This window comes from Globicephala melas, chromosome X (genome assembly GCF_963455315.2).
Source record: "Globicephala melas chromosome X, mGloMel1.2, whole genome shotgun sequence".
In the NCBI taxonomy this organism is placed as follows: domain Eukaryota; kingdom Metazoa; phylum Chordata; class Mammalia; order Artiodactyla; family Delphinidae; genus Globicephala; species Globicephala melas.
In genome coordinates, this window is record NC_083335.1 from 57,753,445 (window position 1) to 57,776,803 (window position 23,359).

A 23,359-nucleotide genomic window follows, 5' to 3' on the forward strand; every position below is an offset into this window, starting at 1 on the left:
ATCATAAATGGGTGTTGAATTTTGTTGAAAGCTTTCTCTGCATCTATTGAGATGATCACATGGTTTTGTTCCTTCAATTTTTTAATAAGGTGTATCACATTGATTGATTTGCATATACTGAAGAATCCTTGCATTCCTGGAATAAACCCCACGTGATCATGGTGTATGATCCTTTTCATGTGCTTTTGGATTCTGTTTGCTAGTATTTTGTTGAGGATTTTTGCATCTATGTTCATCAGTGATATTGGCCTGTAGTTTTTTTTCTCTGTGACATCCTTGTGTGGTTTTGGTATAAGGGTGATGGTGGCCTTGTAGAATGAGTTTGGGCATGTTCCTCCCCCTGCTATACTTTGGAAGAGTTTGAGAAAGGTAGGTTTGCTCTTCACTAAATGTTTGATAAAATTCGCCTGTGAAGCCATCTGGTCCTGGGCTTTTGTTTTTTGGAAGATTTTTAATCACAGTTTCAATTTCAGTACTTGAGATTGGTCTGTTCATATTTTCTATTTCTTCCTGATTCAGTCTTGGCAGGTTGTGCATTTCTAAGAATTTGTCCATTTCTTCCAGGTTGTCCATTCTATTGGCATAGAGTTGTTTGTAGTATTCTCTCATGATCTTTGTTATTTCTGCAGTGTCATTTGTTACTTCTCCTTTTTCATTTCTGATTCTATTGGTTTGAGTCTTCACCCTTATTTTGTTGATGAGTCTGGCTAATGGTTAATCAATTTTGTTTATCTTCTCAAAGAACCAAGTTTTAGTTTTATTGATCTTTGCTATAATTTCCTTCATTTCTTTTTCATTTATTACTGATCTGATCTTTATGATTTCTGTCTTTCTGCTAATTTTGGGGGTTTTTTTTTGTTCTTCTTTCTCTAATTGCTTTATGTGCAAGGTTAGGTTGTTTATTCGATATGTTTCATGTTTATTAAGGTAGGATTGTATTGCAATAACCTTCCCTCTTAGAACTGCTTTTGCTGCATCCCATAGATTTTGGGTCCTGTCTCTAGTGTCATTTGTTTCTAGGCATTTTTTGATTTTCTCGTTGATTTCTTCAGTGATCACTTCGTTATTATGTAGTGTATTGTTTAGTCTCCATGTGTTTGTATTTCCTTACAGATCTTTTCCTGTCATTGATATGTAGTCTCATAGCATTGTGGTCAGAAAAGATACTTGATACAATTTAAATTTTCTTAAATTTACCAAGGCTTGATTTGTGACCCAGGATATGAGCAATCCTGGAGAATGTTCCATCAGCACTTGAGAAAAATGTGTATTGTGTTGTTTTTGGATGGAATGTCCTATAAATATCAATTAAGTCCATCTTGTTTAATGTATTATTTAAAGCTTATGTTTCCTTATTTATTTTCATTTTGGATGGTCTCTCCATTGGTGAAAGTGGGGTGTTAAAGTCCCCTACTATGAATGTGTTACTGTCAATTTCCCCTTTTATGGCTGTTAGTATTTGCCTTATGTATTGAGGTGCTCCTATGTTGGGTGCATAAATATTTACAATTGTTATATCTTCTTCTTGGATTGATCCCTTGATCATTATGTAGTGTCCTTCTTTGTCTCTTCTTATATTCTCTATTTTAAAATCTATTTTGCCTGATGTGAGAATTGCTACTCCAGCTTTCTTTTTGTTTCCATTTCCATGGAATATCTTTTTCCATCCCCTCACTGTCAGTCTGTATGTGTATCCAGGTCTGCAGTGGGTCTCTTGTTGACAGCGTATATATAGGTCTTGTTTTTGTATCCATTCAGCCAATCTGTGTCTTTTGGTGGGAGGATTTAATCCATTTACATTTAAGGTAATTATTGATATGTATGTTCCTATTACCATTTTCTTAAATGTTTTGGGTTCGTTGTTGTAGGTCTTTTCCTTCTATTGTGTTTCTTGCCTAGAGAAGATCCTTTAGCATTTGTTGTAAAGCTGGTTTTGTTGTGCTGAACTCTCTCAGCTTTTGCTTGTATGTAAAGGTTTTAATTTCTCCATCAAATCTGAATGAGATCCTTGCTGGGTAGAGTAATCTTGGTAGTAGGTTTTTCTCCTTCATCACTTTAAATATGTCCTGCCACTCCCTTCTCACTTGCAGAGTTTCTGCTGAAAGATCAGCTGTTAACCTTATGGGGATTCACTTGTGTGTTATTTGTTGTTTTTCCCTTGCTGCTTTTAATATGGTTTCTTTGTATTTAATTTTTGACAGTTTGATTAATATGTGTTTTGGCATGTTTCTTCTTGGATTTATCCTGTATGGGACTCTCTGTGCTTCCTGGACTTGATTAACTATTTCCTTTCCCATAATTGGGAATTTTTCAACTATAATCTCTTCAAATATTTTTTCAGTCCCTTTTTTTTCTCTTCTTCTACTGGATCTCCTATAATTCGAATGTTGGTGCATTTAATATTGTCCCAGAAGTCTCTGAGACTGTCCTCAGTTCTTTTCATTGTTTTATCTTTATTCTGCTCTGCAATAGTTATTTCCACTATTTTATCTTCCATGTCACTTATCTGTTCTTCTGCCTCAGTTATTCTGCTATTGATCCCTTCCAGAGCAGTTTTTTTTTTAACATCTTTATTGGGGTATAATTGCTTTACAATGGTGTGTTAGTTTCTGCTTTATAAAAAAGTGAATCAGTTATACATATACATATGCTCCCATATCTCTTCCCTTTTGTGTCTCCCTCCCTCCCACCCTCCCTATCCCACCCCTCCAGGCAGTCACAAAGCACTGAGCCCATATCCCTGTGCCATGCGGCTGCTTCCCACTAACTATCTACCTTACGTTTGTTAGTGTATGTATGTCCATGCCTCTCTCTTGCCCTGTCACAGCTCACCCTTCCCCCTCCCCATATCCTCAAGTCCATTCTCCAGTAGGTCTGTGTCTTTATTCCTGTCTTACCTCTAGGTTCTTCATGACATTTTTTTTTCTTAAATTCCATATATATGTGTTAGCATATGGTATTTGTCTTTCTCTTTCTGACTTACTTCACTCTGTATGACAGACTCTAGGTCTATCCACCTCATTACAAATAGCTCAATTTCGTTTCTTTTTATGGCTGAGTAATATTCTATTGTATATATGTGCCACATCTTCTTTATCCATTCATCCAATGATGGGCACTTAGGTTGTTTCCATCTCCGTACTATTGTAAATAGAGCTGCAATGAACATTTTGGTACATGACTCTTTATGAATTTTGGTTTTCTCAGTGTATATGTCCAGTAGTGGGATTGCTGGGTCATTCCAGAGCAGTTTTAATTTCATTTATTGTGTTTTTCATCATTGCTTGTTTCATCTTTAGTTTTTCTAGGTCCTTGTTAAATGTTTCTTGCGCTTTCTCCATTCTGTTTCTACGATTTTGGATCATCTTTACTATCATTATTCTGAATTCTTTTTCCGGTAGACTGTCTTCTTCCTCTTCATTTGTTAGGTATGGTGGGTTTTTATCTTGCTCCTTCATCTGCTGTGTGTTTTTCTGTCTTTTCATTTTGCTTATATTACTCTGTTTGGGGTCTCCTTTTTTCAGGCTACATGTTCGTATTTACTGTTGTTTTTGGTGTCTGCCCCCAGTGGGTGATGTTGGTTCAGTGGGTTGTGTAGGCTTCCTGGTGGAGGGGACTGGTGCCTGTGTTCTGGTGCATGGGACTGAATCTTGTCTTTCTGTTGGCAGGACCAGGTCTGGTGGTGTGTTTGGTATGTCTATGAGCTTAGTATGATTTTAGGCAACATCTCGGCTAATGGGTGGGTTTGTGTTCCTGTCTTGCTAGTTGTTTGGCATGGTGTGTTCAGCACTGGAGATTGCTGGCTGTTGTGTGGAGCTGGGTCTTAGCTTTGAGACAGAGATCTCTGGGAGAGTTCTTGCTCTATGATATTATGTGGGGCTGGGAGGTCTCTCATTGTTCAGTGTACTGAACTCAGCTCTCCCACCTCAGAGGCTCCAGCCTGACACCAGGATGGAGCACCAAGACCCTGTCAGACACACGGAATTATCAAGATTGTGGTCACTGGCAAGTGAAATTACAAGAGAAGAGGCCCTTGCTATGCCTGGTCTTGCTGAGCAATTTTCAGTCTTCACCTCATTCTGTCAACTAGGCGACTGGGTCAGCGGCACAAGGCAGGATGGGGTCCAGGAGGCACATGACTCTCAGCTGGTACATGGCATAAGTGGTACAGTCGAAGGCCTTGGGTAAGGCCTGCAGCAGCCAGGACTCAGCCTCCTGTGGCTGCGGCCCCTTTGGGGTCTCCCTCCTGGCATCAAGTCACTCTCACTCCACCTTTGGTGGCCATGCAGTGTGCGAGGTGGCTCTGGCTGAGGTGGTGGAGAAGGGGACTGGTGGTGGGGGTGCTGCGGCTGAGGCTGGGGCTCCAGCCAGCAGCTCCAGGGCATAGTGACCTTAAGGAGGCTGCCGCGGTCTCTGCCTTCAATGCACAGAGATTGTGGCATATGGTGAAGTGGGGGCTTCAGCTGTACTCTTTAAAGTTTTTAGAAATCACAACACAGATATCAGTAAGTTCTTGGGCATTCCTTAGTAGAGTCATTCTCTGGCAACATTTCCACATCTGGTATGCCTGCAGCCATTACACCCTATGCAAGCGCCGCCATCTTAGGTCTTAGATGAGCCAGTAATTTTCATATCTTCACTACTGTAAATACTACTGCTATGAACATGGGGTAAATGTGTCTTTTCATTTTAGTGTTTTCATTTCCTTTGGACATTTTCCCATAAGTGGAATTGCTGGATCATATGGTAGTTCTATTATTAATTTTTTGAGGAAACTCCATACTGTTTTCTATAGAGGTTGTATCCATTTACAATCTCTCCAGCACTGCACAAATGTTCCTTTTTTTCCACATCCATGCCAGCATTTGGTTAGCTCTTGCTTTTTGATGATGGCCATTCTTATAGACTTGAGGTGATACCTTGTTTTGGTTTTAATTTGCATTTCCCTAATGACTAGTGAAGTTGAGCATTTTTTTTATGTACCTGGTGGGCTTTTATATATCTTCTTTGGAGAAATGTCTACTCGGGTCCTTTGCCCACGCCTTAATTGGGTTACTTGGGTTTTAGCTATTAAGTTGTATGTGTTCTTTATACACTAGGGATATTAACCTCTTCTCAGCTATATGGTTTACAAACATTTTTTTCCCACTCCATAGTTTGCCTTTTCACTTTGTGGATGATTCTTTTGCTGTGCAGCAGCTTTTTAGTTTGATGTAGTCCCACTTGTTTATTTTTTATTTTGTTGCTTGTGCTTTAGGTGTCATATATAAAAAAATTGTTGCCAAGATCCACGTCAGGAGAATTTTTCCTATTTTCTTGTAGGGGTCTTATGGCTTCTGGTTTTACATTTAAGACCATTTTCAGTTAATTCTTGTCAGTGTGTTAGATAGGGGTCTAGTTTCATTCTTTTGCATGTGAAATCCAATTTTCCAAGCACCGTTTATTGGACTGTCTTTTCTCCATTGCATACTCTTGGCCCCCTTGCCAAATATTAGTTGACCATAAATGCTTTGGCTTATTTCTGTTATCAAATGAAATATTCTGTATATATCTGTTAAAACCATTTTGTCTACAGTATTGGTTAAATCCTCTGCTTCTATATTGATATTCTTCCTGAATGACCTATTCCTTTTGGAAAGTAGGGTATTAAAGTCCCCAACTATTCTTGCATTGCTGTTTATCTCTTCTTTTACTTCTGTTAGTGTTTGCTTTATATATTTAGGTGCTCCAAAGTTGGGTGCATACATATTTATAATCATTATAGTTTCTTGATAGGTTGAACCTTTTATCATTATATAATGACTTTCATTTTCCCTTTTACCAATTTCATTTTAAAGTCTACTTTTCCTATTATAAGTATAGCTACCCCTGCTTTCTTTTGTTTACCATTTGCTTGAAATGTCTTTTCCCATCCCTTCACTGTAAGTCTATGTGTGTGTCTAAGGCTAAACTGAGGGTCTTGTAAGTTATCAGTGGATCTTGTTCTTTCATCCTTTCAGCCATTCTGTTTCTTTTGATTGGAAATTTAATCCATTTACATTTAAATTCATTATTGATAATCAAGGACTTAGTATTGCCAGTTGCTAATTATTTTCTGGCTGTTTTGTAGATCCATTGTTCCTTGTTTCTTATCCTGATGTTTTTTTTAATGTCCTTTAGTATCAGTATGCCTTGATTTATTATGTTCTTTTTTTGTAATTACTACATGATCTTTCCATTCTGGTTACTATAAGACTTACATAAAACATCTTAAAATTGTAACACCCTATTTTTAATTGATAACAACTTAACTTCAATAGCATTCCTAAACTTTATACTTTTTATTGAAGTATAGATCATTTACAGTATTGTATTAGTTTCAGGTGTACAACCTCATGATTCAATATTTCTATAGATTGTACTCCATTTAAAGTTATTACAAAATAATGGCTATATTTCTCTGTGCTGTACAATATATCCTTGTTCCTTATCTGTTTTATACATAGTAGTTTGTATCTCTTAATCTAATACCCTTATTTTTCCTGTACCTCCTTTCCTCTCCCCATTGGTAACCACTAGTTTGCTTTTTTATCTATGAATCTGTTTCTGTTTTGTTATATATATTTGTTTTATTTTTTATATTCCACATATAAGTGATGACATAGATTATTTGTATTTCTCTTTCTGACATTTCATTAAACATAATACTCTCTAGGTCCATCAATGCTGTTACAAATGGCAGAATTTTATTCTTCTTTATGGCTGAGTAATATTACATTTTAATATTCCATTCCATCCACATTTTTTTCCATTCATCTGTTCATGGACACTTAGGTTGTTTCCATAACTTGGCTAATGTAAATAATGCCGCTATGAACATTGGAGTGCATGTATCTTTTCAAATTAGTGTTTTCATATTCTTTGGATATATACACAGGAGTGTTAGTTCTATTTTTAGTTTTTTAGGAACCTCCATACTGTTTTCCATAATGGCTGCACTTTACACTTTTAATTCTCCTCCAACTGACATTTTAGGCTATAGACATTATACTTTACATAGTTTTATATTACACAACCAGTAACAAATTATTATAGTTATGGTTAATTTTTACTGTCTCTATTTTTTAACTTTTAAACTACAGTTGTATGTGAATTATGCACTACCATTACCATATTACAGAATCTAACTTTGACTATATCTTTACCACTTGCAGTGAGTTTTATGCTACCTTTGTACATTTTTATGATGTTAATTAGTGTCTTTTAACTTCCACTCAAAGAACTCCCCCTAGCATTTTGTTCTAAGGCAAGTCTAGTGAAATCCCTCAGCTTTCGTTTATTCAAGAAAATATTTTTTCTTCATTTCTGAAGGATAGCATTGTCAGATATAGAATTTTTGGCTGACAGGTTATTTCTCTCAATATTTTGAATATATCATCCCATTCTTTTCTAGGCTGAAGTTTCTGTTGAGAAATCTGCCTTTAGTCTTATGGGGGTTTCCTTGTATATAACTTCTCTCTTCTCTTTTGCTACTTTCAAAATATTCTCCTTCTGGAATTCCCATAATATATTCTTTTTCATTGTGTCATATAAATTATTTGGGCTTTCTTCATTCTTTTAAATTCTTTTTTTGTTTTTGCTTCTCTGACTGGGTAATTTAAAATGTCTTCCCGGTCTTCTAGGTCACTGAATCTTTCTTTTGTGTGATCAAGTCTTCCTTTGAAGCTCTCTATTGAATTCTTCAGTCACTGTAATTTGCGTCTCTAAGGTTAATTGTTGTTGTTGTTTTCTTATTGTTTCTGTTTCTTTGTAATTCATTTTGTTTATGTTCTGTTTTTCTAATTTCATTTGTACATATGTTTCTGTAGTTCACTAAACTTCTCTAAGAACATTATTCTGAATTCTTTGTATGAAAAGTCAAAGATTTCCATTTCTTTAGCACAGTTATTGGAGTTTTATTAGTTCCTTTTGAAGGTATTGTGTTTACCTGGTATTTTATGACTGTTGATTCTTTGGTATCTGCACATTTGAGTAAGTTGTGTCTTTCAGACTTTACAGGTTCTCTCTGGCAGAGACAGTTCTTCACCAGTCATCTCAGGTTGGGTTTCTGGATGTGTCTACTGGTTATGTCCTCAGACAGGTGGTAGAGCTTGCTATCAGGGTCTATTTTTAGGTGAGGCCACTGACCAAGCTTTTTGTTTGGGTGGGTTGCAGCTGGCCGAGAATGGTTGTATAGTACTGCTGGCTTGGTTTCCTACCCAAGTGAGGCTGTAGGATATAACAGCTCTGCAGTTGTCTGTATTCTCTGGACAGGCTTACTAGATAGTCAGATCTAGGTACTATACTCAGTAGTTGGTGAGGCTATGAATTTGATTCTCTGCCCTGGCAGGGCAGCAGGATAGCACCAAGGGCCTATACAGCTCATTCTTTGGGGAACAGAATCATGCCAGAGTGTGCACTGAATTCCCTGGTCAGATGAGTCCTGTGGTTTTGCTTTGCAGATGGGGAAGCCATGGGTTGTGCTCTCTTTGAGTGCCACTGTGCACGGGGCTGTTGAATTAGCTGTGTAGCTTTCTGTGTACTCTCATTAAGTTCCTTGATTGGGCAGACTGAGAGCTGTGAACAGGACTATGAGTTCATTCCCCTACCTGTGGGTAGCTGGAGAAACAGCTCCAAAGCTGGTAAAGCTCTTTGTTTTTGGTCTTGACTCAAGGTAATCCACTCTGTCAAGTTCCCTGGCTGAATGGGACCATTGGCTTTGCTCTGTCGATGATCAATTCTGCCTGCTGGACTCTCCACCCATTGTTGGGCTCTCCAGGTGTCTTGGCCAGGCTTTCTTATTGGGCAGGACAGAGAGGTACACTCAGCAGTGAGCAGGCTTGTTAACTAGCTCCCCTGCCTGGGAAGAACAGGAGGGCCAGCCCCAAGAAGGCTCTCAGGTATTCTGGGTCAGGGTCTCTTGTCTTGAGGGGCCTGGAGCTATACTTAGCAAAGGGTGGAGCTAGAATTAACTCCCCTGCCTGGGCAGAACAGGTAAACTGACTCCAAGCTAGGCAAGGCTCTTTATTTGTCATCTTGAATCAGCTGACCCCCTCGTCAAGTCTTCTGGCTGAACGGTGCCCCTAGGTTTTCTCTGTGGGTGATCAGTTCTGCCTGCCATACTCTGCTTGAGTGTTGTTGGACTATGTAGTTTTCAGGTCTTCTGACCAGCCTTTCTGATCAGGTGGGGCTGGGAGCTATGCTCAACAGTAGATTGGGCTATGACTCAGCTACCCTGCCTGAGTCGGGGAAGACCAGGCTCCAGGATGGGAATGCTCTTCCTTTTAGGACCAAAATCAGGCAGACCTGCACCCTGTCAAGTTCCCTGGTCAGACTATGCCATTGACTTGGCTTTGCAGATGAGCAAAGCCACTGTTTGGAGCCACTACTTGGGTGTTCCAGGTAGGAACTTGGTCTACAAAGATTCAAGTTCTGGTTGTTGCTAGCCTCTCCCCTTTCCTCCATCACAATCAGATTCATAGTGGTCAAGCCCCACAAATTACCCCATAATCCCTGTAGGATAGACCAGAGTGGGGAATACCAAGAAGTGACCCACAATGCAGGGGATGCTGGATGTCTACCCTGAGTGCTGTCTTTCCACTGGAAGAACTGTAGACTCAGAGGAAACCTCTTGGTGTGGTGCTGTGTCAGCTTGGGGGAGGGGCAATGTGGTCAGCATGTAGCCGTTACTCTTACCATTCTAATGTGGTCTGTCTTGTTCTCTGTGGTGCAAGGGGCTGCTCCATCCTCACTGCACTGTTCTAAGATTTTCTCTATGATGTCTTGTCCAGTAATAGTTGTTATTTGTTCTTGTGAGAGGGAGCAAAGTCAGGAAAGACTTATGTCCCATCTTAGTGGCTTCACTCCTGATTAGTTTTTATATGTTGAACCAACCATAAACTCTTGGGATAAGCCCCAGTGGGTCATTGTGAATAATCTTTTTAAAATGTTTTTTTCTATGCCCATTGAGGTTATCATGTGATTTTTGTCCATTATTCTAGGAATATGATATATTATGTTAATTGATTTTTAGATGTTCAGTCAACTTTGCATTCCTGGGATAAATTTCACTTAAACATGGTGTAAATCCTTTTTACATGTTGCTGGATTTTGTTTGCTTCTATTTTGTTGAAGATTTCTGGGGGTATATTCATAAGAGATATTGGCTTATAGCTTTCTTTATTATAATACTTTGGTTTGATATCAGGGCAATACTGGCCTCATAGAATGAGTTGTGAAGTGTTCTCTCCTGATTTTTGGATTAGTTTGTAAAGAATTGTTATTAATTCTTTAAATGCTTGGTAGAATTCACCAATGAAGCCATCTTAGCTGGGACTTTTTTTTTTTTTTTCGCGGTACGCGGGCCTCTCACTGCTGCGGCCTCTCCCGTTGTGGAGCACAGGCTCCGGATGCTCAGGCTCAGCGGCCATGGCTCACAGGCCCAGTCGCTCCGTAGCATGTGGGATCCTCCCGGACCAGGGCACAAACCCGTGTCCCCTGCATAGGCAGGCAGACCCTCAACCACTGCGCCACCAGGGAAGCCCGCTGAGACTTTTTTGTTGGAGATTTTGGTATTACAATTTTTTTATTTGTTTAAGCCCATTCAGATTTTCTATTTGTTCTTGGATCACTTTGGGGATTTTAGGTCTTTCTAGATATCTATTTTGGATAAGTTATCTAGTTTGTTGGCATAAGGGTTTTCATAGTTTCCCTTTTCATGTTTTAAATGTTTCTAAGTTTGGTAGAGAGTGCCTTCTTTCATTCCTAATTTTAGTAATTTGTGTTCCTCATTTCTCTTTCCTTTTCCTTTGGTTAGTGTATTAATTTCCTAGAGTTTCTATAGCAAATAACCACAAATTGAGTGGCTTACATCAGTAGAAACTTATTCTCTCACCGTTCTGGAGTCAAGAAATCTGCAATCAAGGGGTCATTAGGGTCATACTCCCTCTGATGGCTCAAGGGGGGAATACTTCCTTGCCTCTTTCAATTTCTTGTGGCTCCAGGTATTCTTTTACTTGTAACTGCATAATTCCAATCTATGCCTCCATCTTCACATGACCTTTTCTCATCTCTTCTCTTCTTTCTCTTGTAAGGATACTAGTCCTTGGATTTAGAGTCCACCTGAATAACCTGGGATGATCACACCTCAAGATCCTTAACTTAATTACATCTTCAAAGGCCCTCATTCCAAATAAAGTCACATTCATAGATTCCAGTGGTTAAGACATGGACATATCTTTTTGAGAGTCACCAGTCAACATACTACAGTCAATCTGCCTGAACTTTTTAAATGTATTGCTCTTTTAAAAAAATTTGTTTTCATTGATTTTTCTATTGTTTTTCTTCCAGTCTCTTTTGTATTTTTTTCTCTTCTTATACTTTCATTTCCTCCCTACTCCATTCTTTCCTTTAATTTGATCCTCCTTTGCCTTTTTAAAATCAGATTGCTTCTGTATTGTTGTAGATTGTAAGGGTTCTTTATATATTCTATATATTAACTCCTTATTGGATATATGATTTACAAATATTTTCTGCCATTTCATTGGTTACCTTTTCGTTCTACTGATAGTATCCTTTTGATTCACAAAAGTGTTTAATTTTGATCTAGTTCAATTTATCTAGTTTTTATTTTGTTCTTATGTTTTTGGTGTCATATCTAAGAAATCATTTGCCAAATCCAATATCAGGAAGCTGTTCTATTTTCTTCTAAAAAGTTTATAGTTTTAGCTTTTATGTTTAAGCCTTTGTCCCATTTGAGCTAATTCTGTATATGGTGTAAGGTAAGGTTCCTTAGATCTATAGTGAGTCTGTTGTAGACAGACTATGGTTGGATACTGTTTTTTTAATCCATTCTTCTAATCTGTCTTTTAATTGGGAAAGTCAATCCAATTACATTTAAAGTAATTACTGATAGTGAAGGACTTACTATTGCCATTATGTTACTTATTTTCTGAATGCCTTAAATATTCTTGTCCCTCATTTCCTCCATTACTACTTTCCTTCCTGTTTAACTGTCTTTTTTATAGTAACTCTTTTTGGTTCCTTTCTCATTTCCTTTTGTATATATTCTATACATATTTTCTTTGTGTTTACCATGGGGGTTACATATAATGTCTTAAAGTTATAACAATCTATTTTAAATTGATAGTAACAACTTCAATTGCATACAAAAACTTTAATCCTTTACAGTTCTGTCCTACCATTTTACTGATATCACAACTTACATTTTTATATATTGTGTACCCATTAACAGATTTATAATTATTTCATACCTTCATCTTTAAATTCCTGTAGAAAAATGAAAAGTGGAATTACAAACCAAACGTTACATTAATACTTGTTTTTATATTTGTCCATGTATTTACCTTTACTGGAGAAATTTATAATTTCATATGGCTTCAATTTAATGTCTAGTGTCCTTTCATTTCAACTTGAAGGACTCCCTTTAGCATTTCTTGCAGAGCATATTTAGTGGTAATAAACTCACTCAACTTATATTTATCTAGAAATGTCTTAATTTCTCCTTCATTTTTATTTTTCTTTTTGCGGTACGCGGGCCTCTTACTGCTGTGGCTTCTCCCGCTGCGAAGCACAGGCTCAGCGGCCATGGCTCACGGGCCCAGTGGCTCCACAACATGTGGGGTCTTCCCAGACAGGGGCACGAACCTGTATCCCCTGCATCGGCAGGTGAACTCTCAACCATTGTGCCACCAGGGAAGCCCTCTCCTTCATTTCTGAAGGACAGTTTCCTAGATATATAATTCTCAGCTGATAATTTTTTCTTTTACCACTTTAAATATATTATCCAACTTCCTTCTTGCCTGCAAGCTTTCTGCTATGAAATCCCCGTATAATCTTATTGAGAATCCCCTGTATGTGATGAGTCACTTTTGCTGCTTCCAGTACTCTTTCACTGTCCTTGTCTTTTGACAGTTTGATTATAATGTGTCTCTGTGTGGAATTCTTTGTGTTTATCCTACTTGGAGTTTTTTAAACTGCTTGGATTTGTATATCAATTACTTTTCTCAAATTTAGGAAGTTTTCAGGTATTTATTCAAATCATGTTTCTGTCTCTTTGCCTTTCTCTCTTCCTTCTGGGACTTCTATAATGCATATATTGGTCTGCTTTTGATGTCCCATTAGTCTCTTAGGCCCTGTTTACATTTTTATTGATAAGAATTATTTTTCCTTTTTGCTCCTCAAACTTCATGATATGAAATGACATCTTTTCAAGTTCATTGATCCTTTCTTCCACCTCTTTTGTCTTCTGCTGAACTCCTTCAGTTAATTTTTCCATTCAGTTACAGTATTTTCAGCTCTAAAATTTCTGTTTGGTTCCTTTATAATCTCTATTTCTGCTGATATTCTCATTTTATACATATATTGTCACCCTTATTTCTTTGTTTTTCTTTATTTCTTTGAGCAGATTTAATATAATTGTTTTAAAGTATTTGTGTAGTAAATCCAATGTTCATGTTTCTTCAGGGACATTTTCTGGACATTTATTTTGTTCTTTTGAATGGCTGATGTTTTCCTATTTCTCTGTATATTTTGTGATCTTTTTTTAAATTGGGCATTTGAATAAACCACCACTTCCCCCAGTCTTTGTAGTCTGGGTCTGCACAGTTGAAGACTTTCACTAATTAGACTGGTGTAAAGGCTTAAGGTCTTTGTAGGCCTTTCCTGGACATGTGTCTCCCCTGGTCCTGTGTGCATGCTTTGTACTGACTCCCCTCTGTACACAGCTACTTTTAAATATCTTTATTTCCTGAAGATTCTCATTCTTGCTTATCCTAGACCCTTAGATGATCTAGTATATTCATCAATCAGTAATCTCTTTCTCCAGGTGTATGTGGGTCTATAGTCTTCTTGCCATTTTCTTGAGTCTTGCCTGATGCTTCCTGCTACTTCTCCTAGCCCGAGATCTGAGTCGTCCCACTTTTGGCTATGTGAGCTCCAAGTTAGGAGCTAAAGAGATGAATCTCTCAAGGAGCCCAAAGCCAGGTTAGAATGTTGTAAATTCTGTCTACTCTGTTCTCTTTGGTTCACATAAGGGGACTGGTGACAAGGCCAATACTTTTCCTGATCCATGTCATGCTACACAAGGAAGAGAGTGTGACACTTTTTAAAATGCTGTGAAATTTCCTACATTTTTAGTATGGCTTTTTCTTGTTTATTTGCTTGGTTGCTGTAAGATATTTGACTAATTTCTACCATGATGTTATCCTTGTCAATCTGTAGTTTTTAATTTGATGTTTCCAGGGAAGAGGGATGAGACTCTAGGTCTGCTTAAACTTTCATCTTGCTGCTGTCTCTGCTGTTTGTTTTTTAAATTACAGAGTAAGTGTATCAGTACATATAGTGTTAGTGCAACAAACAACCAGGATGTTTGATTTCTTTTAAATGCCTATGTTTTGGTTCAACATGGATCCATGTGCAAAAGCAAAGACATGAAACCATGATTCATGTTAAGAATGCTAGTCTAGCCCAGCAAGGATTGTAGCTTGGTAAGAGCTATAAATCTTTTGCTGTATTTTAAGGAACTGATCTCTGAGTATACATGTAATAAAACATTTAATTTCAGTTGTAAAAATATATGTAGAACTTAAAGCTAACATTTGACACTTTATTTTCTAAAGTTAGTAAAGAATTTTTATATTTTCTCAATTTTTTTTTACATGAGTAGCATTGAGATAATATTTTAAAATATTTCAGGGGATCCAGATTTATAATTGTAAACTCCCCAGGTCCTTGGCATCAGAACTTAATCATTCCACATAATAATTTATATTATTTTACTTATATCCTTCCATTATTTTTAACAGCCAGTATCTCTAGAATCAGTGTGGTGAAATCAGGCTTGTTATGCCATGTATGTGTACTTTTTATAATTCCATTGAAATGTCTCAGAATTCCAGTTTCTCTGATCTTAATCTCTTATGGTTTGTGAATTTTTAACTAGTAAAATTATATAGAAAAAAACAAATGCATCTTGGTTGTCAATTACAAGAATTTGTCAGGCTAGTAAACTTTTCTAAACACTAATTTCATATGACTTAATATAAGAACAATCCATATGCTTAAAAAAGGGTGTTAGTTCCTTAGCCAAAAGTAGTAATATTAAAATTTCAATTGTAAGCTTATTTAGTTTCTGAAAGCTTTTCTAGACTTGGTAGAGAGACGAGGGGGAAATATTTTTAAATAAGCCAGTACTTCTTTTCTTCTTTGCTCCAGAACACATTGTTCTCAACCAGAAACAACGAACCCCCTTCCTCCCAACTGCCTACCCTATATAATGGTCTCTTGTATATTTCCACTCTTGGCCTTTTTTGAATTATGGCAAGTGAAGCTAGTTAATAATAAAGGCACAAGTTAATTCAATCAACATATATTTATTGATTGCCTACCACACGCCCAGCAGTGTCCTCTATGCTCTATAATTCATAATTGAAAGACGTCTATGAAGCCCTGCTGATTAAAGCAGAATGCTTGATAGGTTTGATAGGTTTTAATGCTCAAGTGATACCAAAACAACTGATGGAAAGCTAAAACATTAATTTATGAATCACTTACTGATGAACTTTGCTGAGAGACATGGTTATTGTCTGAGGGTTTCAGATAATCAATTTCTCTTTAAGCATATGCTTATTAATAATATACTTAATTTTCCTGGCTTATATAAAATATAGTATATTTCAGATAAGAGCTTTGTTAGACCCATGAACTGCCCTGAAGTTTTAAAAATATAATACCTATGATATGTGTAGAATTGTCTTTCTAACAAAGATTTTTGAAATCAAACAAATGCTTTTTTGTGTATATTCTCTGTGTTACTATATAAAAATAATTAGACTAAATTGTTTTAAACATGATACTTTGTCCTTAAGAATCTCATAGTCTAGAAGAAATATTACAACAGAGTCATATGTAGGGTCTAAATCGTATAAAATGAAATATAGTAAAAATGCTTTTAAAAATTCCTTAAATCATCCACAAAAGTAACTATATGCATGCTTTCCTGTGAATGTATAACCATGTATAATAATGTGTGTATAAAAAGTATAATTAATATTCTGATATATGGTATCTATTTTAAGTATAATTTTCCATGAGAAAGGTAAGTGTTATAGTTGGATTCACAAATCTTAACTATCCATATGATGTGACTCCAGTTTACATTAAAATTAGTGTGTTACATACGTTAGTGTATCCACTTTTAGCCAAGAGAAGCAGATTTCCAACATTAGGCACTTCCTTGCATTCACATTCAAAGTTGTGACTCTGCAACTCTCCATTAGTTTGAGCAGGACAGCCATTTGTGGAGGCAGTTTTATGATGGCCATAAAAAGACTATTCCAGTAATCTCCAGACTGTCTAGTTATCTTCTATCTCATGCACAAGACCTTTCTTTAGAAATATGTTTTATATTTCTCTTCTCAATTCCTACCTCCTTTAACCTAGTTCCAAGCCTAGATTACCTCTTGCCTAAATTATTGTGAAAGTTTCCATACTTATTCAATTCATTATACACATTTAGTCACATTAATCATCCTAATGTATAAAAGTACAATTCTGACCATATAACTCATCTGCTTAAAAACTTTCAATGACTCCCCATTTTCTATAGAATTAGATATAAATGTACCTTGGCATTCATGGCCTCCACAAAGACTCTAACTCCCTTTCTAGTTCTAGCTGAATTCACCATTCCCAAACACACCCTATCCTTTTATTCCACAGTATTCATGCCATTCTTTACTCCTGGAATGCTCTTTTATTTCTATCAAGATTCTACTCATGTTTTAAGGTTCAGCTGAGATATAAATTCTCAAGTTGATGTAATTTTGCCGTGTCTTTAACTCCTATTGCACTTCATTTATTGTACCTCCCTTGTGGCACTTATCATATTTATCTTTGTATTACAATCATTCATATACCAGTCTTATCTTTCCCTCTAGATCATAGTTCTTGCCCTCCAGGAAATTATGTTTTACCCATCTTTTTGTTTCCTGTAGCACCTAAAACAGCACCTAGTACAGAGATGCCTGATAAATATTTGAAGAGAATTCAAATTGGTTACCTTGGAAAGTTATCTATACTTATTTCAATAATGTTCAATTTGTCAAAAAGTTTTTGAAGTTCTTTTACAATTGCTTTAAGGACCTGTGGGATTCTTATAAGTGCTTTCAGTGGTGACAAACATTTCAGGGAAAATTTGATTTTGGAAAATAGAATTCATTCTGAGACAAGTTTAGTGAATAATATGGATGTTCAATCTGAGCTGTTATATTTTCAGTTAAAACAAAGAGAATATGAATGAGACAGAATATCTAGGTGAGTCATGAACTAACAACTCCAAAAGAAAAGTTCCCAAAGTGCTTTCAACAATAGCAACATCACTGTAATGACTTCATAACTTCCAAAGATTTTTATTTTGAAACACAAAGTACTCATTTGGATATGTAAATTCTAATATATTTGTTAAATTAGTCTTGTCTTGTAGATTCATTTTGCAGTTTTCCAAACCAGGGTGTTGAAAAGTGTGTTTGGAACTTAAATATCACTTAAATGATAAGTATATTTTCCGACTCATTTTAAATACTGTATTTTATAGCTTCTGGTGAGGGAGAAACCTTCTCATCATTCTCGCACCAAAGAAAACATTCCAAATTTGAGGGAAACATTTATACAGTACTATGATTCAAAAAAGCCTACAAATTTAGCTACTATGCTTGGCCATTCTTAAGTTTTAGCAGAAACATAAGGAACTGAAGAATAGATTTAAAGTAAATAATAGAGGGTAGTTGAATATAGCATTTGAGTATCATGTAACTGGTGTCACAGAATTATAAAACAAAAAAATGAAACTTCATCTCTTCCCAAATCACATGGAATTTATAATATTTGTATGTTAAGGTGTTTATAGGAGTCTTCCATTTTCTTGGTTACATACAACTGATTTAATCAAGAAACCACATTTTATATTCTTAAAATATATAAGGTCCATGTTTAAAGAAATTCAATTACCATGTTTATTATGTGTATCATTGTTATGGTTTCATGTTAACTTTTTATTAGTTACTAGTTTATGGGGTGGTTGCAATGCATTTGGTTTAACATGTTTTCTCTAGCAACTTTACATAATCAGTTTTAAAATATCCTCACTAATAGATGGAAGTATGTGCACAAATATTCCAAAATAGTTGGATATCTCTATTCTTTCAAGAGTATATTATGTGATTATTTTAGCAGATTTACCTCCTTCATTGAGACTAGCAGTCAATTTACTTTGCAAACATTGTATCATATACCAAGTATTAGTGGGAGGACAAGAAGTATACTTTTTAAAGAATTTTTCTGTAGAAATTTTCTCTTCACTCTTGTTCACCATTTAAAAAAATCAATTATTCAAACCTTCTCATGACCCTCAAGGATTCTAGTTAATTGTCATTTTACCATAATGGGATTTTAACTTTAGTAAAAATTTTCCTTACAACTATTATTTGGAGTTTATATCATTTTTAGCCTGTCCCTACCATACTGATGCATTTTGAACTCAAAGTAAAATGGAAGGTCTGGTGGCCAGGGGCAGTATTCTTTTACCTGAAATTTGAATAATTGAGGATATTACTCTACTATTTACTTTGACTGTTTGATCATCACTTCTTATCAGTAAGCATAATACAAATTAATTGGCCATCACTGAATATAATTTATCAAAACCAATAAACGTTTGATTGAATACCACATTCCCACCACCACTACCACTTAGCAAGGCTGATTTGACTTGTCGGTCTCTCAGGAAGCACATGTTTGGAAGGGGAGGAGAGGGCAAAGTGAGAGTATGGAGTACTCCCCAATTCTTGTGTGTCCCAGGAAAAGGTATGGTTAAGTCCAGACTAACCTGAGCCATAGCTCACAGAAGCACCTTGATCTCTTTAAACACTCCCCAGAATCCTGTGAGAGTAGCATCTATCTCCTTGAGCAGCAATGCTGATGTAATAAGGTGTTACTAGTTATTCACCTTAGTAGTTTCTATGTAAAAAGGGACTTGCAGTTATGTAAGATGAATAAACCTAGAGAGCTAATATACAGTATGATGACTATAGTTAATTATTTAATTATTGTAACATTTATTCCACAGAACACTGCATTTTTATTATAATAATTTTATTGTCCATAGATTTCCAAACCTTCCAAACCGGGTACTTCCAGGCCCGAAAAATGTCTTCAAAATTTTCTTGAATTTTCAGAGCAACTGCACTACTTCTTGAATTTTCCCACAAAGGAAAGCCTTTTAAATCTCTTGCTTTCAATAAGGTAACAGCATTGTCCACATGGGAGATATGCTCTGAATGCAGACCTATCTTGACATCTTGTATGAATTCTTTGGTGTTGATCAGCATTCCAATAGTGTCAATGCATACCTTACTGAGATTCCATTTGTTGTTTCCACAGATTTCAGGAAACCTTACTGTGCCTTGGATTACAGGGTGTTCTAGAAAAAGAGCAGTAAGTAATCTTTCATTTAAAGCAGCAAATGGGTTTCCCCCATCTCGTTAGTAAGAATGCCATTGAGAAAGTTGTTATGATATTTGTAAAGTTGACAAAACTGCACTTCAATAAGTTAATTAACCTCGAAGGACATATTTTGAGATTATAATATTTATATACACTAAAAAGATAACCTTAAATAAAATGCAGTAACCAGCACATTGTATAATCTTTGAGCAGATTTTTGTAGTTTAAAAAAATTTTTAAAGGTATTTCATAAAATACCATAATTTTTCTACATGTAATAAGCCCAGTTAATTTGATCATAGAATTGAATCATGATTGATATAAACATCTCAAAGTTAAATAATTTACATTACTATTTATTATTTGTGTGTATTTCAGTGTTTAGAAGTGATGAGTAACTAATATTTTAACAATACTATTTTCTGGCTTTCTGCTACAACTCTTATGATTCTTAAAATATTAATATAACAGAATTTCATTAAAATGTTTTTTGAAAACTTTTTTTTGAGTTTGCTCAAAGAAGCTCATTCAGTTGGTCTGTATAGGACCCATTAATCTGCATTTTAACATGCAGGAGATTTTGATGTAACTTTTCCTTAGAAGGGAAACTATTAAAGGATTTCAAAAGTAAAAAAATAAAAAGACATGAGCAGACTTTTAGAAAGATAGCTCAAGTTATTGTATGGTAGATAGCTTTGGAACAATGGAACTGAATTGAGAGTGCAGAAATAAGTTGTTATATTTATAGTCAATTGATTTTATACAAAGATGTTATGACAATTCATTGCGGAGGAGAAAGATAGTCTGTTCAACAAAGTATAGTGCATAGAATTTAAAAATGGATAAATTGGATCTCAACAAAATTCAAAACTTTAGCACTTCAAAAGACACCATGAAGAAAATGAAAAGACAAGCAACAGCCTAGAAGGAAATACTTACAAATCACTTATCCATTAAAAGACTTGTATCCAGAATATACAAAAAACTCTTACAGAGACAAACAATCTGATCATAAAATGGACAAAAGATATGAACATATATTTCAACAAAGCAGATACATAAAATTTTAATAAATACATGAGCAGATGCTCAAAATCATACGTCATTCAGGAAATGCCTATTAAAACCAAAATAAGGTATTTCACACTCTCTACAATAACAAATATTGGCAAAGATATGAAGATAAAGGGACAATCATACATTGATGGTGGGAATGTAAAATGATACAGCCACTTTGGAAAACAGTTTTGTAGTTTCTGAAAATGTCAAGCATAAACTACCATACAACCCAGCAATTCCACACATCAGTATCTGCCAAAGAGAAACAAAAACACTTCTACATGTGGGATTGAATGCATGTGTTCAGCAGTTGATGTAACAGCCTTAATAATAGTCCAAAATTGGAAACAACATAAAAGTCCATCAACTTGTAAATGGATAGACAAAGTACAGTATATCCATACAATGTAATAAAATTCAGTAATAAAAAGGAATTAACTAGTGACACATGATGCATCATAGATGAACCTCAAAAAGATTATGCACTGTGACAGAAGCTAGACACAAGAGACCACATATTATATGATTCTATTTATATGAAATGTCCAAAGACAAATACAAATTCATAGAGACAGGAAATAGATCAGTAGTTGCCTGAGGTTGGGGATTAGGAATATGGAATATCTGGAAATAGACATGAGAGATATATTACAGAGATTACAATGTTCTAAAACTGATAAATGATGATGTTTTCACCACTAAGTGAAGTTACTAAAAATCATTGAACTCTATACTTTAACTCAACATATTCAAAATTTTATTTAAGCATGTAATTAGTATAAAATTTGAGATTTTTACATATTTTTACTGCACAAAATCTTTGAAATCATGTGTATTTTTCCATTTATCGTCCATGTCAGTTTGATGTTAACTTTTCATCATACAAACTTGATCTCTATGTAAATTTCATGATTTACAGTTGAAAAACTGTTTATATTATGTAAACATAATACTGTAGTAAAGTTGTTTTTATAAACAGATAGCATTAAGAGAATGAAAGACAAACCACAGATAGGGAGAAAATAATTACAAATGGTACAGCTGATAAAGAACCTGTGTCCAGGATACAGAAAGAATTCTCAAAATTCAATAATAAGGGAACATGACATTTTTTTTCTTAGATTACATATATGTGTTAGCATACGGTAATTGTCTTTCTCTTTCTGACTTACTTCACTCTGTATGACAGACTCTAGGTCCATCCACCTCACTACAAATAACTCAATTTCGTTTCTTTTTATGGCTGAGTAATACTTCATTGTATATATGGGCCACATCTTCTTTATCCATTCATCCAATGATGGACACTTAGGTTGCTTCCATCTCCAGGCTATTGTAAATAGAGCTGCAATAAACATTTTGGTACATGACTCTTTTTGACTTATGGTTTTCTCAAGGTATATGCACAGTTGTGGGATTGCTGGGTCATATGGTAGTTCCATTTGTAGTTTTTTAGGAACCTCCATACTGATCTCCATAGTGGCTGTACCAATTCACATTCCCACCAGCAGTGCAAGAGTAATCCCTTTTCTCCACATCCTCTCCAGCATTTATAGTTTCTAGATTTTTTGAAGATGGCCATTCTGACTGGTGTGAGATGATATCTCATCGAAGTTTTGATTTGCATTTCTCTAATGATTAATGATGTTGAGCATTCTTTCATGTGTTTCTTGGCAATCTGTATATCTATCTTCTTTGGAGAAATGTCTATTTAGGTCTTCTGCCTATTTTTGGATTGGGTTGTTTGTTTTTTTTGTTATTGAGCTGCATGAGCTGCTTGTAAATCTTGGAGATTAATCTTTTGTCAGTTGCTTCATTTTCAAATATTTTCTCCCACTCTGAGGGTTGTCTTTTGGCCTTGTTTATGGTCTCCTTTGCTGTGCCAAAGCTTTGAAGTTTCATGAGGTCCCATTTGTTTATTTTTGTTTTTATTTCCATTTCTCTAGGAGGTGGGTCAAAAAGGATCTTGCTGTTATTTATGTCATAGAGTGTTCTGCCTACGTTTTCCTCTAAGGGTTTTATAGTTTCTGGCCTTACATTTAGGTCTTTAATCCATTTTGAGCTTCTTTTTGTGTATTGTGTTAGGGAGTGTTCTAATCTCATACTTTTACATGTACCTGTCCAGTTTTCTCAGCATCACTTACTGAAGAGGCTGTCCTTTCTCCACTGTACATTCCTGCTTCCTTTATCAAAGATAAGGTGACCATATGTTGGTGGGTTTAGCTCTGGGCTTTCTATCGTGTTCCATTGATCTATCTTTCTGTTCTTGTGCCAGTACCATACTGTCTTGATTACTGTATCTTTGTAGTATAGTCTGAAGTCAGGGGGCCTGATTCCTTCAGCTCCATTTTTTGTTCTCAAGATTGTTTTGACTATTTGGGGTCTTTTGTGTTTCCATACAAATTGTGAAAATTTTTGTTCTACTTTTGTGAAAAATGCCAGTGAACCTAGCGGTAAGATGGGAATAAAGACACAGACTTACTAGAGAATGGACTTGAGGATATGGAGAGGGGGAAAGTTAAGCTGTGACACAGTGAGAGAGTGGCATGGACATATATACACTACCAAACATAAAATAGATAGCTAGTTGGAAGCAGCTGCATAGCACAGGGAGAGTAGCTCGGTGCTTTTCAACCACCTGGAGGGGTGAGATAGGGAGGGTGGGAGGGAGGGAGATGCAAGAGGGAAGAGATATGTGAACATATGTATATGTATAACTGATTCACTTTGTTATAAAGCAGAAACTAACACACCATTGTAA

General features: G+C 35.8%; 1 protein-coding gene across 2 annotated transcripts in view; it reads left to right on the plus strand.

The window, feature by feature from the left end:
* HDX (highly divergent homeobox) overlaps positions 1-23,359 on the plus strand; it is a 177,611-nt gene that overhangs the window by 52,535 nt on the left and 101,717 nt on the right. The window contains exon 4 of one of the 2 annotated variants that reach the window (XM_030850157.2): positions 19,477-19,530. The exons of the other annotated variant lie outside the window; for it this stretch is intronic. Coding sequence (XP_030706017.1) covers positions 19,477-19,530 — 54 coding nt within the window. The remainder of the gene's footprint in view (positions 1-19,476; positions 19,531-23,359) is intronic. 2 annotated transcript variants of the gene reach the window in all.